The 15,888-nt window shown below is 50.7% G+C and overlaps 1 protein-coding gene across 1 annotated transcript; it reads right to left on the bottom strand.

Annotated features, from left to right (window-relative positions):
* Window positions 1-307: 307 nt before the first annotated feature.
* On the bottom strand, window positions 308-15,216 carry otud4 (OTU deubiquitinase 4). The gene is given in 21 exon segments (XM_080485955.1): window positions 308-911; window positions 1,714-1,787; window positions 1,869-2,430; window positions 3,319-3,359; window positions 3,439-4,283; window positions 4,285-4,748; window positions 5,503-5,577; window positions 6,280-6,412; window positions 6,980-7,121; window positions 7,209-7,303; window positions 8,327-8,424; window positions 8,495-8,559; window positions 9,040-9,142; window positions 9,227-9,281; window positions 10,906-11,068; window positions 11,782-11,863; window positions 12,023-12,095; window positions 13,107-13,153; window positions 13,246-13,296; window positions 14,048-14,131; window positions 14,857-15,216. Coding segments are annotated over 21 exon segments (3,714 nt in total). The 5' UTR covers window positions 14,992-15,216; the 3' UTR covers window positions 308-584.
* Between the last annotated feature and the right edge of the window lie 672 nt (window positions 15,217-15,888).

Here is a 15,888-nt window from a genome sequence, read left to right on the forward strand (position 1 = left end):
TTAAATTTTCACCATTTGGAGGCCTTACTATAGCCTTACCATTATATTTTCTGGCCTTATCATTTTTAATAAAATCCATATTATACATTCAATATTTTATTTAAAAACATTTCCATAATGTTTAAAGTGCCATTTGGAGTCGTGAGGAGTAATGGTGGTAATAAAAGTAGTAACAGCAGCAGTAAACGGTTTTACATTTCAGATTAAAAAGTAAAATAGTGGTGAATAATGGTGAAGTGTGGAACTCGTATGAGTGGCGTCCTCGAGAGCGACGCTGGACCAAGACACAGGAAGACACTTTACCAAAACAGAAGTTTTATTATTCAAACACAGAAAGGAGAAGATAAAAGGAAGGCACTGGGCGCCGCGCCTCGCTGCACTGGACGCCGCACTGGACGCCGCGCCGCACTGCGCCGCGCCGACGCTTCAATTGATGCATCAAACTGCAAAAACACAAAACAACCACCTTCTTGCAGAACCTGGTGACGTGGAACCGCAGCAGAAGTGAACCAATCGGACTTTCACTTCTTAGAATCGCCTGATTGTCCAACCGGAGCCACAGAAGCAACGATTCGGGGAAACGCCTAGTATCCTCGGTCGTGGCCCCGCCCCCTTTGGGAGGGGGTGAACTGGGTGTAGTTAAGCCCCGCCCCCATGTCCCCGGGGTATCTCCTCCTCTGGGCCCGCCCCCGGCCTCCTCTGTGGCCCCGCCCCCGGCCCCCTCTGCTGTGGCCGGCGGCCCCCTCCTCCCAGCAGTCCTCGGTGCCGCAGCCCACCGACTGCGGCGGCGCCCCCTGGGGGAGGAAGAGGGCGGGGCCCAGGGCGGGGCCCAGGCCGCGGTACGGCGAGCCCGGGCTGCTCCGGCTGGACGCCGCCATGTCTTTCCGGTCGGCGTTGGACACCAACGACACCTGAGGGGAGACGTCAAAGAGACTCACATCCATGTTTTTAAAACTCCCGCGACTGTTTTCCTGCTCCGTGAAACATTTAATAACTTCAATCATCTGGTTATCAACACGAGTGCACAAAGAGTTTTTACGCTCCGTTACCATGACAACGTAGACAACGGCGCTCGAGTCACTTAAAACGCTCCGTCTCCATGGAAACCGCAACTTTTTGAAAACGCTGCAAGTTTTTTTTTTTTTAAACTGTCTGTGTAAACGGGGGGGGGGGGGGGGGGGAGTAACTTTTCAAAAAGTTGCGGTTTCCACTGTGAATTTTGTCTCACTTTTCAAAAGAGTGTGTTTTTAAACGCTCCCCTTGCGCGGAAACCGCAACTTTTTTAAAATGCTCCGTCTCCATGGAAACCGCAACTTTTCAAAAACGCATTGTTTACATAGAAAAAGCAACTTTTCAAAAACGCATTGTTTACAAGGAAACCGCAACTTTTTGAAAACGCTCTGCTTGCGTGGAAACGGCAACTTTTTGATAATCGCAACTTTTTAAAAAAGGCGGTCTCCATGGAGACAGCAACTTTTCGAAAACCGAAACGCAGAGGCGTGAATCAAGACCCTGTTGAAAAAATCCCGACTGAAGTTTTCGTATTAAAGGAGTCTGGTGGTGAAAAAGTGCGCCAGGTCTGAACGAAGAGTGTCGAAACTAAAGGTTGAAGGTCGGTGTTGAAGGAGTTGGAGTTCTTAAAGCGACAGGACTTTATTTTAGCTGGACAGTGAAATTCAGAATGCGGGCGACGATTCGCCGTGTGGTACTCACGATGTGTCTGTTGCTGAGCGGAGCATCCGTCAGCATCGCGGCTCGGCCCACGCTCTCTCCCGCCTCTCTGCCACCTGACGGAGGAAACAACCCGGATGTTTGCGATAATCATTGTTTTAAAAAAATTAAAAACTACGTGGAAAGAGTCGACGTACCGAACGCGGACATCGCCATCGCCACTCTGTTGGTGTTAGCATTAGCCAGGTTAGCGGCAGCAGGAGGGACCTCCAGGAGACCGGGGCCTGGAATGTGGCCGAGGCCGGGGATGGGGTTCCCGCCGGGGGGCAGGTGCAGCTCCATGGCCCCCTGCCGGGTCTGGAGGTTGTCGGGGGGAGGCTGGGACTGATAGCCCAGGGAGGGGTGGGGGTACTGGGGCATCACCGGGGGGTAGACCTGGTGTCCTGGAACCGGCCCAATGTGGTACCCCTGAGGGCAGGGCGGGACGGGGTACACCGGGGGCGGGTACCTGGCGGGGTAGGCGGGGTTTCTGGGCGGGGGCAGCGGTTGCCACGGCAGCTGCTGAGGCGGGGCCAGTGGCGCCGGGTATCCAGAAGTGCTGTAGTGAGACTGAGGCTCCTGGAGCCTGGTGGGGGGGTTGGCCGGGGGGCACGGTGGGGAGGGGGAGCGAGGGGGGGAGGGGGGTTGGGGCTGTAGGAAGTGGGCCTGCATCAGAGGGAGGATGTACATATACGGGAAGCACATCGGCATGGAGTAGGCCTGAAACATGGAGACACTTCCTGTTAGGAACCAGGAACAGTTCTTTATCCTCTGAAACCACAAACTAACCTGGAAATACTTACCGATACCGAGTACCGATACCAGTACTAACCTGGAGCTACTTACCGATACCGAGTACCGATACCAGCACTAACCTGGAGCTACTTACCGATACCGAGTACCGATACCAGTACTAACCTGGAGCTACTTACCGATACCGAGTACCGATACCAGTACTAACCTGGAGCTACTTACCGATACCGAGTACCGATACCAGTACCAACCTGGAGCTACTTACCGATACCGAGTACCGATACCAGTACCAACCTGGAGCTACTTACCGATACCGAGTACCGATACCAGTACTAACCTGGAGCTACTTACCGGTACCGAGTACCGATTCTGAGTACCGATACCAGTACTAACCTGGAGCTACTTACTGATACCGAGTACCGATACCAGTACTAACCTGGAGCTACTTACTGATACCGAGTACCGATACCAGTACTAACCTGGAGCTACTTACCGATACCGATTCTGAGTACCGATACCAGTACTAACCTGGAGCTACTTACCGATACCGAGTACCGATACCAGTACTAACCTGTAGCAACTTACTGATACCGATTCTGAGTACCGATACCAGTACTAACCTGGAGCTACTTACCGATACCGAGAACCGATACCAGTACTAACCTGTAGCAACTTACCGATACCAGGTTAAATACCTGTAGCTAGTAACCAATAGAGAGTACCGATACCAGACAGTTCACCACCAGGGGGAGACGGTTCCCCAACGGGGGGGAGACAGTTCCCCACCGGGGTAAGGGACAGTTCCCCACCGGGGTAAGGGACAGTTCCCCGGCTAAACCAGTTTCAGTGCCTCACCTTCACTCCCAGGTTGTAGAAGAACCTCAGGACGTTCATGTCTGCGGGACACAACAGAAGAAGAATTAATTGGTTCTTGAATCGTCCGGTTGGTGTGTTTACGAGTTTTGAGCGGCGAACCTCGGGGGAGGTCGTCTCCGGACTTGTTGGACGAGAAGGGGAGAGGCGGGGCCATCTCGCCCTTGTCTCCATGGGGGAACCTGGGGTACAAGAAGTCCTGGTAGATCTGGGGCAGTTCCTGCAGGGAGGTGGAGCCCAAGACGGGAGGAGTCTTGGGAGGGGGCAGGCCCTCGGTCTGTGGGTCCGGAATCGGACCCTGGCTCTGAACTTCAGGTCTGCAGATCTTCATGTCCTGGTCTTGCGGTGCAGGACTTTGGGTCTGGATCTCGGCTAGAGAGGTCAGGGTCTGCGGATTCTGGAGTCCAGGACTTTGGAAACGAGCTGCAGCAGCAGGGACCGTCTGGTCTTGGTATCGTAGCGCCGGTTCTGGATCCAGAGTCTGGATCTGAGCTCCTGAAGGCATTGCGTTCTGGTCTTGAACTGCTGAACTCTGGACCTGGGGTCTAGAGGACAGGGTCTGCTGGTGTTGCAGACTCTGGTTCTGGATCATGGTCTCTGTGCTCTGGATTGGTGGTTCAGGTCTTTGGCTCTCGACATCTTGGCGTTGCACGACTGGAGCTGGACTCTGGTTCTGGACTTGTGTCCCGACCTGCGACGCCGAGACCTGGATCTGGTCCTGGAGCAGAGAAGAGCAGGCTTTCGGCAGTGACTTACTGGGCGGAGCCTCCTGGTGCAGCCCAATGGGAATCCCGAAGGGGGGCGGAGCCTCTTGGTGCAGCCCGGTAGGCCTGCCGAAGGGGGGCGGAGCCTCCTGGTGCAGCCCAATGGGCCTCCCGAAGGGGGGCGGGCTGGGGGCGAAGCCGGTGGGCGAGGGCGCGATGGGGGCAATAAAGGTGGGGGGGGGAGGGGGACAGGGGAGGTGCCGAGGCAGGGGGGAGGGCCGGGGTGAGGGCGGAGAAGACGCCGGTGGAGGCGGGGATCGCGGGGGGGAGGGGGGCAAACGGAGGCGGCGAGGCGACCGAAGCGCACGACAGTGTGGTTGATTTTGGGGCGAGGCCTGTCGCCGTGGTTACGTCAAGCGTTGAGTCACCAAGGAAACTAAGTTCTGGAGCCGGGAACTTGGAGGGGGCAACCGGCGGAGGGGCAACCGGCACAGGGGCAACCGGCACAGGGGCAACCGGCACAGGGGCAACCGGCACAGGGGCCTTTACGGGAGGTGCGTTTGCATCAGGGGCAGGTGCAACTGTCGCAGAGGTGGGTGTAATTGCCCTGGGGGCAGATGCAGTTGCCCCGGGGAGGGGTGGGGTGGGGGACTTGGGTCTTTCCCTGGTGGACGGGGACGACGGTCTTTCGTCTTCAACTGGACTTTTCTGCAAGAGAAAGTAAAAGAAACGAGGCTTTAAGAATCCAGACGGGATTTTAATGTTTTAATCTTCCTGAAGCTCCTGCTGCTGCTAATGCTGCTCCTCCTCCTGCTGCTGCTGCTAATGCTACTAATGCTGCTGCTGCTCCTCCTGCTGCTAATGCTGCTGCTGCTAATGCTGCTGCTAATGCTGCTAATGCTGCTCCTCCTCCTGCTGCTGCTGCTGCTGCTAATGCTGCTGCTCCTCCTCCTGCTGCTGCTGCTGCTGCTAATGCTGCTGCTCCTCCTGCTGCTGCTGCTAATAATGCTGCTGCTGCTGCTAATGCTGCTCCTCCTCCTGCTGCTGCTGCTGCTGCTCCTCCTCCTGCTGCTGCTGCTGCTGCTAATGCTGCTCCTCCTCCTGCTGCTCCTCCTCCTGCTCCTTCTCCTGCTGCTGCTGCTGCTGCTCCTCCTCCTTCTCCTGCTGCTGCTGCTAATGCTGCTCCTCCTCCTGCTGCTGCTGCTGCTAATGCTGCTCCTCCTCCTGCTGCTGCTGCTAATGCTGCTCCTCCTCCTGCTGCTGCTGCTGCTAATGCTGCTCCTCCTCCTGCTGCTGCTGCTGCTGCTAATGCTGCTGCTCCTCCTCCTGCTGCTGCTGCTAATGCTGCTCCTCCTCCTGCTAATGCTGCTGCTGCTAATGCTGCTGCTGCTCACGTGCCAATTTATAATAAAGGAATCTTTTTCACAAACACTCGCACAAATAAAGAAACAGTCCATCTCACCGTCTTGTTTCTCTGAGACGAGTTTCTCTTCTCTCCTTTTCTCTTCCCTCCTTCACTCGACACCGAAGTCTGCTTCTGACAGAGCAGACAGAACTTCATTATTGATCCTCCGGCCCAGATTATAGAGCATCTTCCTCCTCTAACATCAGATTATAGAGCATCTTCCTCCTCTAACATCAGATTATAGAGCATCTTCCTCCTCTACCATCAGACAATAGAGCATCTTCCTCCTCTAACATCAGATTATAGAGCATTTCCCCCTCTACCATCAGACAATAGAGCATCTTCCTCCTCTAACATCAGATTATAGAGCATCTACCTCTTCTAACATCAGATTATAGAGCATCTTCCCCCTCTAACACCAGACTATAGAGCATCTACCTCCTCTAACATCGGATTATAGAGCATCTACCTCCTCTAACATCAGATTATAGAGCATCTTCCCCTCTACCATCAGACTATAGAGCATCTTCCCCTCCAACATCAGATTATAGAGCATCTACCCCATCCAACATCAGATTACGGAGCGTCTTCCCCCTCCAACATCGGATTATAGAGCATCTACCTCCTCTAACATCGGATTATAGAGCATCTACCTCCTCTAACATCAGATTATAGAGCATCTTCCCCTCTAACATCAGATTATAGAGCACCTTCCCCCTCTAAAATCAGACCATAGAGCATCTTCCTCCCATTGTTTGAGCTTTCAGATTCAGACATGTTGTGACGTATAAACAACGAGCTCTAGAAAAGATGTGAAGATGTTAGTAATCTCACTCCGAGGGCGGGGAAGCTGAGCTCGTCTCGGAGCTGGATCTCCACCAGAGCGACGTTCCTCTCCTCCTCCTCTCTGGCCAGCCGCTGCTTCTCCGTCAGGCCGAAGCCCACGTCCACCGAGCTCTGCGACTTCCTGTCGCCACCAAACCGTCGACAACAGTCAGACGTTCCGACGCGTTCCAGGGGAGAACGCATCGTTTTCTCTCGTTTCACAGAAGTTTCACATTTAAACAACAACGTTCTGAATGTGATGCCCGTCTCCACGGCAACAACAGAAACACTGACAACGACGTAGTTTCCATGTTGGTCCACTAGTTGGTGCTGCTGTTTGTTTTAGTAGTGAAATCACACACACACACACACACACACACACACACACACACACACACACACACACACACACACACACACACACACACACACACACACACACACACACACACACACACACACACACACACACACACACACACACACACACACACACACACACACACACACACACGCCACAAAGTTTTCACTTTTCACCAGAACCGTTGTGGTGAGAACGTGAGACTTTCCTGTGGCGCCACGACGGAACCCGAGCATTTTCAAAAAGTTGCGGTTGAGACGCTCTAAGTGCTGCTGTCGTGTAAACGGACGTAGAAACCCCAAACACTGAACTTTCCTGGTGTTTTGAAGAGGCGCCGGCGCCACCGACCTGCTGCTCTTCGCCGGCTCGTCCGTGGCGGGCCAGGACTGCTGCTTCTGGACACGCCCACCGGACCCCGCCGACGCCGGATTGGATGAGGACGCCGCCGCGCCCCTCCCTCTTCCTCTGCCCCGCCCCTTCTCCTCGAAGTCTGAGAAGAGAAAAGTGGCGTTAGGAGGTGGAGCGGCGGCGTAGCACGGCGGCGTAGCGCGGCGGCGTGGGCGAGCGTCTCCTTCACCTCCGTGTCCGTTGCTGAGCTTCCTGTCCCGACTGACCACCGTGTTCCAGCCGCCGTCCTCACGAGCCGGGAGGAGGGACCAGAGAGGAACCTGCCTACAGACAGACAGACAGACAGACAGACAGACAGACAGACAGACAGACAGACAGACAGACAGACAGACGTCAGAAGAGAAAGAAGAAAGGCAAGCTGGATAAACTTCTCGTCAACAAAGTCGAATTTGAAACGCTGCCTCCTCAGGTCATCGCTGGTATTGCTCCGGTTGCTCAGGAGTTTGTGAATGTGTAGAAATATATGGAATAAAGACATTGAGTATTTAGTGTAATTATTAATAATTAACGTAGATCTAAAGAATCATGAAAAACAAAAAGACTTCTGCCATTTATTTACTTCTAATCTCACCACCGCCCCCTCATGGTCACTGGTGGTATTGCTCCGTTGGTTTGTATTCTTAAGCGTCCTCAGGACGGAGAGAAACATGGACGGAACCGATGGACTTGGATGTTATCTGTATGTGTGTCGTCTCTCTAGTTTGACGCGTCTTGTTTCAGGATGTCGCTGGTGCTTCCAGCAGGAGAACGTTCCGTCGCTGGAGCTTCCAGCAGGAGAACGTTCTGTCGCCGGTGCTTCCAGCAGGAGAACGTTCCGTCGCTGGTGCTTCCAGCAGGAGAACGTTCCGTCGCTGGTGCTTCCAGCAGGAGAACGTTCTGTCGCTGGTGCTTCCAGCAGAAAGAACGTTCCGTCGCTGGTGCTTCCAGCAGGAGAACGTTCCGTCGCCGGTGCTTCCAGCAGGAGAACGTTCCGTCGCTGGAGCTTCCAGCAGGAGAACGTTCCGTCGCTGGTGCTTCCAGCAGGAGAACGTTCTGTCGCTGGTGCTTCCAGCAGGAGAACGTTCCGTCGCTGGTGCTTCCAGCAGGAGAACGTTCCGTCGCTGGTGCTTCCAGCAGGAGAACGTTCCGTCGCTGGTGCTTCCAGCAGAAAGAACGTTCCGTCGCCGGTGCTTCCAGCAGGAGAACGTTCCGTCGCCGGTGCTTCCAGCAGGAGAACGTTCCGTCGCTGCGCCACGACTCATCAGGCGTTTCAACACTTTTTAACGACGTCCGTTTGGTGAGACTCACTTCAGGCCCAGCTCCTCGATGTAAACCGACACCGGGCCGTTCTTTGGCGGAACCTCCCTCACGGTGGCGCTGTGGGTTCGTCCGTTCTCCAGACGAACCTGGAGGTGAAGCGAATTTTCAAAAAGTCGCCTGAAGAGGTAGTTGTTTTGAGGAAACACCAGCACACACCTGGCAGCGGTCCCCGACGGTGAAGTGCATCCCGGCAGCGATGCAGTAGTCCATCTTCTGCTGGGCTGAAAGAAACACCTTCTGTAAAAATACACTCGCTTCCAGAAACCACCGCACACGGTCGCTTCCAGAAACCACCGCACACGGTCGCTTCCAGAAACCACCGCACACGGTCGCTTCCAGAAACCACCGCACACGGTCGCTTCCAGAAACCACCGGACACGGTCGCTTCCAGAAACCACCGGACACGGTCGTTTCCAGAAACCACCGGACACGGTCGTTTCTAGAAACCACCGGACACGGTCGTTTCTAGAAACCACCGGACACGGTCGTTTCTAGAAACCACCGGACACGGTCGCTTCTAGAAACCACCGGACACGGTCGCTTCTAGAAACCACCGGACACGGTCGCTTCTAGTAGCCAATCAACCAACAACTGTCAACACTCCAGGAAATCATCTTCATTAGACCACTTGTTGAACTTCCTGAAAACCACCGCCTGTCGACACTGCAGCGCCCCCTGCAGCTGGATCGGTGGAGCCTCACCTCTCTTGGTCTTGTGCCAAACGTCGTACTCGATATTTCGCAGCAGCGTCGGGTTCAGAGATCGCCGCACTCGTTCAGGCAGCTGCCGACCGCGTCCACGACCCTGCCGGACAAAAACAACAACACAACGTCACTGGTCGGTCTGCAGGCGAGCGTGCAGTGGAACTGAGGAGGCGTCCTGCTTTACCCTGAAGCTCTGGGTGTTCGGTTTGGTCGACGCTGAGCTCGTTTCGTTTTCCGCCCTGTGACACAAAAAGTGTTTCAACTGAAGGGAAAGAAAACGTCATCATGAGAAACGGATTGGAAAAATCTGTTTAAACCAGCAGACGAGGTGAGAAAAGAAACGGTGGCTCCTTCATCCTTCAAACGCTTCTAGAGACCACCGCCAACAAACACTTCTGGAGACCACCGCCAACAAACGCTTCTAGAGACCACCGCCAACAAACCCTTCTGGAGACCACCGCCAACAAACGCTTCTAGAGACCACCGCCAACAAACGCTTCTGGAGACCACCGCCAACAAACGCTTCTAGAGACCACCGCCAACAAACCCTTCTGGAGACCACCGCCAACAAACGCTTCTAGAGACCACCGCCAACAAACGCTTCTAGAGATCACCGCCAACAAACGCTTCTAGAGACCACCGCCAACAAATGCTTCTGGAGACCAAACGCTTCTAGAGACCACCGCCAACAAACGCTTCTAGAGACCACCGCCAACAAACGCTTCTAGAGACCACCGCCAACAAATGCTTCTGGAGACCACCGCCAACAAACCCTTCTGGAGACCACCGCCAACAAACCCTTCTGGAGACCACCGCCAACAAACCCTTCTAGAGACCACCGCCAACAAACGCTTCTGGAGACCACCGCCAACAAACGCTTCTAGAGACCACCGCCAACAAACGCTTCTAGAGATCACCGCCAACAAACACTTCTAGAGACCACCGCCAACAAACGCTTCTAGAGACCACCGCCAACAAATGCTTCTGGAGACCACCGCCAACAAATGCTTCTAGAGACCACCGCCAACAAATGCTTCTTGAGACCAAACGCTTCTAGAGACCACCACCAACAAACGCTTCTAGAGACCAAACGCTTCTAGAGACCACCGCCAACAAACGCTTCTGGAGACCACCGCCAACAAACGCTTCTGGAGACCACCGCCAACAAACCCTTCTGGAGACCACCGCCAACAAACCCTTCTAGAGACCACCGCCAACAAACCCTTCTAGAGACCACCGCCAACAAACCCTTCTAGAGACCACCGCCAACAAACGCTTCTAGAGACCACCGCCAACAAACGCTTCTGGAGACCACCGCCAACAAACGCTTCTGGAGACCACCGCCAACAAACCCTTCTGGAGACCACCGCCAACAAACGCTTCTAGAGACCACCGCCAACAAACGCTTCTAGAGACCACCGCCAACAAACCCTTCTAGAGACCACCACCTACAAACTCTTCTGGAGACCACCGCCAACAAACGCTTCCAGAGACCACCGCCAACAAACGCTTCGAGAGACCACCACCTACAAACTCTTCTAGAGACCACCACCTACAAACTCTTCTAGAGACCACCGCCAACAAACGCTTCTAGAGATCACCGCCAACAAACGCTTCTAGAGACCACCGCCAACAAACGCTTCTAGAGACCACCGCCAACAAACGCTTCTGGAAATCTTTCACTAGCAAGCGCTCTAGAACCCTCTGACTGGCCGACACGTGTTGAAGCGTCCGTAGAGAACAGCGTCGCCTTCACCGTGGAGGTAGATCATCAGGTATCTGGCAGCGCCGGAGGAATCCCAAGGTTTGGGTTCCGTTAACGAAGCGCCGGCGTGCAGAAGTCACACGACGCCGCCGTCTTACCACAGCGGCTCGTCGGCGCCCCCGTCGGAGTCGTCGCTGCTGCGGCAGGCGGCCATGCTGTCGTCGCTCAGCACGTCGGAGGCCCGGCCCGTCCGGTGGCAGAGCTTCAGGAGGCCGCGGTCCACCTTGAACACGCCGTCGTAGAGCAGCTCGTAGAGGACGGCTGCAAAACAACACATCAATAAAGCCGCTCCGCACGGCGACACGGAGGAAGAGGCGAACCGTTACACTTCAGGTTGAAATACATGAAATACGTGAAATACGTGAAATACGTGAAAATACTGAGCCGACATAAAAAGTTCAAAACCAAATCCTCTGAATATTTGATCAAAAATAAAAACATCCCCTTGGAAGTAAAATGAGTTCAAATATTGTGAAAAAGTTTGAAAAGGTGAAACGTGGAGTTCTAAAGAAATAGTCCCTCTTTTGTTTCTACTTTTTTACACGAAGGGAAAAAAAATGTTTATTCTGTTCAGGAGCTAAAAAAAAAATTCTTTTAAAAAGGGAAAAATTGGAGCGAAATTTTGAGTAAAAATAAGCAAATATTTTTTTTTTTAATCTATTGATTTAAAAAGTTTCAGAGAAACTGAGAAAGTTCAAAGTGACATTTGGAGTTAAACAGTTGAAATCTTCAATAAAAAACAAGGAGATTAATCCAGTCGAATTAAAAACCTGATTTATCAGGTTAAAGTTAAAGTTACTTAGTAGGATTATTGATTCAAACCGACACAAAAACACTCGAAAAGCTGAAAAACCGTTAAATAAAAAACCGTTAAATAAAAAAGGAAATGGTTAAAGTTAACTTGAGTCTAAAGCTTCAGGCGATGAATCCATGAAGTCACTATTAGAGAAGCAGACGTGCTCACGAGGACTCACACTGGCAGAGCGCAGCGTTCCTGATGTGCTCGTCCGGGTAAACGCTGTCGTAGTGATTCCCGTTCAGGAAACACAGTAACACCTGGGAGCAACAAGAACCGCGTTAAAGGAGCGGAACCACAGAGGAGGCCAGCGTCCTCCGTGGACCGCAAGAACAACGTCTCCTGGACTTCAGGGGGTTCTACGTTCTACGTTCTACCGAGTGAAAACCCGGAGCCGGAGTGGCGCGTCGGAGTCGCACCTTGTCCTTGAAGTTGTTGTCAGTGATGTGGACGGCCGGTTTGCCGGCTTCCTGGAAGATGAGGAAATCTCTCCTGGAGGAACAGGAAGCAGGAACAACGTGACGATTCACACCGGACAACGTCCGCAAACCGCAAACTGCTGCGTCGGCCTTTTTTCTTACAAACCCGGCAGGAACTGGAGCAATGCACCGACCGTGATACCGGTATCATGTCTGATACCGATACCATGTCTGATACCGGTATCATGTCTGATACCGATACCATGTCTGATACCGGTATCATGTCTGATACCGGTACCATGTCTGATACCGGTACCATGTCTGATACCGATACCATGTCTGATACCGGTATCATGTCTGATACCGGTACCATGTCTGATACCGATACCATGTCTGATACCGGTATCATGTCTGATACCGATACCATGTCTGATACCGGTATCATGTCTGATACCGGTACCATGTCTGATACCGGTACCATGTCTGATACCGATACCGCCATCAGGTCCGACACCGATACCAGTCTCAGGTCTGATACTGCACAGAGTACTTGTACTTAGAAAAAGATTCCCAACAGGACAGGCCAAGCAATGTCCACGGTTAGTACTACTACTCGGTATCGGCTAGTAGCTAAAGGTTAGTACTTGTATCGGCTTGTAGCTAAAGGCTAGTACTCGTATCAGCTAGTAGCTAAAGGTTAGTACTTGTACCGGCTAGTCGCTAAAAAGTTAGTACTTGTATTGGCTAGTAGCGAAAGGTTAGTACTCGTATCGGCTCGTACCTAAAGGCTAGTACTCGCATCAGCTAGTAGCTAAAGGTTAGTACTTGTACCGGCTAGTAGCTAAAAAGTTAGTACTTGCATCAGTACTATTCAGCATTGGCTAGTAGCTAACAGTAAGTACTTGTATTGGTACTACTAGGTTTCAGATAGTAGCTAAAGGTTAGTACTTGTATTGGTACTATTTGGTATTGGCAAGGAGCTAAAGGTCAGTACTCGGTCTTTAGTTAGTATCGCTGCAGCCCTTAAAAAAACCAGAAAGAAGCTGAACTCCGTAAAAACCAGCTGTGAGGAAGTTTTACTCACTTGTACATGACAGACAGGGCGTGGATCTCCACCTCCCCCACCCAATGCTGCCAAAAACGCAACAATCGTTACTTCAACAAACATCCGAAAGATTAAATCAATAAATCAACAAAACAGGAAGTGAGAACGAGGTGTTTACCTGCGGGTCCCGAAGCTTGAAGAGGTACTCCTCAAAGTCTCCTTCCATAAACTGCAACACAGACACACCAATGCTAATGCTAATGCTAATGCTAGGAGTGACTTTTTGCCGACGACACTCACAATTGCCCTCGTATGGATAGTGCATACAAAGTATCTTTTACTTCCTTTGGATAGTTCATACAAAGTATCTTTTACTTCCTCTGGATAGTTCATACAAAGTATCTTTTACTTCCTCTGGATAGTTCATACAAAGTATCTTTTACTTCCTCTGGATAGTTCATACAAAGTATCTTTTACTTCCTCTAGATAGTTCATACAAAGTATCTTTTACTTCCTCTGGATAGTTCATACAAAGTATCTTTTACTTCCTCTAGATATTTCATACAAAGTATCTTTTACTTCCTCTGGATAGTTCATACAAAGTATCTTTTACTTCCTCTAGATAGTTCATACAAAGTATCTTTTACTTCCTCTGGATAGTTCATACAAAGTATCTTTTACTTCCTCTGGATAGTTCATACAAAGTATCTTTTACTTCCTCTGGATAGTTCATACGAAGTATCTTTTACTTCCTCTGGATAGTTCATACGAAGTATATTTTACTTCCTCTAGATATTTCATACAAAGTATCTAAGTAAGATTTGAGAATGTTTGGTTGAAGAATGAATTTGTATTTTTAATCATTAAAAACTCGTTGATTAAAATCTGCTTGTTGATGTTTCCTGACGGAGAAACGTTTTCTAAACTCTGTCACAAAACAAATCCAAGGTTGTTGTTTTTTTTTTAAAAGTTGCACGTACCGCCTCGTAGTCGCTCCGGTTCTGCCTCAGGAAGTCGACACACTGGGCTCGGATCTCGGTGTGGAGGTTCTGGCAGTGCAGCACCTCCACATGGGAAACAACAACCTTTATTACCTTTTCACCAGAAAGAGCAACGAGAGGAGACTCCGGAAGAAAACATTGGGAAACTTTCTCACGACAACACACCAAAAAACACGAAAATAAATCACACACACACACTAAAATAAATCACACACACACACTAAAAGACAACAGCATACACTAAAAGACACTAAAAGTAAAAAACAACACACTAAAAGACATCGACACACAGTAAAAAACAACAACACACACTGACAGAGCAGTCGTGGTCACGTGCAAACATTCAGGTGAATTTTCAGGAGTTTAAGTCCATTAAAAATACTTTGACTCTTTTAAATCCTCCAGATGTGTTTTAAAGATTCAATGTCTAGATTTAAGACTCCAGAAGTGTTTGAAAGCGTCGAAGTCTGGATTAAAGACTGCAGAAGTGACTGGAATAATCTGAATCTGCCCGGAAAGACGCTCCACCGGAACTTCCTTCAGAAAACGCGGAACTTTGAAGACTTTCAAGCTGTAAAGTTTGAAAACGGGTATCGATTACCTTGATATCAATTTGGATAACTTGGTTAATAGTTTTTCTTCCATTCGGCTCACCTTAATAATCACCCAGAACTAATAAATCGGGTTTTAAACCGAGCTAAGCAGCGAACAGTAAACTTCGTATCAGCGTTTGAACCGAGCTAGCCGTGAGGAGTTAACCGGCTTCCGGCTCTCTCCTCCGCCTTTACCTGCTCCGCCACCGCCCGGAACAGACACGACCCGTCCTTAGCGATCCTCTTCCGGACAAGGCCGATGGACCTGAGGTATTCGTCCATGTGCTTCTCGGCTCCGCGCTCCTCGCCGGTCCGCATGCCGCCCTCCATGCTCGCTGTGTGGGGGCAGCTAGCCGCAGGGAGCCGCTGGGAGCTCGCTGTCCGCGGGTCAGAACTTCCAGCTCGAGCTTCCGGGAGTTGAACTAACTCCGTCCCAAGAGTCTCGAGTGTCGGTGTGCGGAGGCTAGAGGGAGTCGTACGGTTTCGTTTCCCGGGTAACTGCGCCCATCCCGCGGTGCGGTGCGGTAAGTGGTCCGGCAGAAAGTGAAAGTAGTTCGCGGTTAGCTCCGGGCTAATGCTAACAACACGCCCCCTTTCTACTGTGACGTCACACGTCACGACGGACGCTACGTAGTTACGTTTCTTGATGACGAAAATAACAAAAATAATAAAAATAAACTTTATAATAATCATCATCATCAGAGGTGGAACGAGTACTACTCAAGTAAAAGTACAATTACTCTAATAAAAATGTAATCAGGTAAAAGTACCAGTTTAAAAATCTACTCAAGTACTTCATCATATGGATATCAACAGGATATAAATGTGAAAGAAGTTCTTGATGACAGGAACAATCCTCAACATTAAATTACAACAGCAGTGAAAGTAAAACTATCTTATATCGATCCTCAGTAGTTTAGTGAGTCTCGTTAGTTAGTTGGTTAGTTAGTTGGTTTAGTTTACTGTAGTTTAATAGTTCTAATGGGAGCGTGAGTGAAGACTGTGTGTTTAACCTTCTGACAGGAACGATGGACCAGAAGAATGTTGATTATCAGGCGAAGTACCAACATGTTGCTCCACAACAAAGTATTACCAGAGTACAGTTCTCTCAATCCGCCAATTCATCGGTTAGAGTTATATTCGGTAGGAAAATTATTTAAATTGTAGGACAGTACACTACTTTTATAACTACATACTTAAGTAAAAGTAAAAAAATACTGAGTTTAA

Source organism: Lipophrys pholis (genome assembly GCF_963383615.2).
Source record: "Lipophrys pholis genome assembly, chromosome: 18".
NCBI classification, from domain to species: Eukaryota; Metazoa; Chordata; class Actinopteri; order Blenniiformes; family Blenniidae; genus Lipophrys; species Lipophrys pholis.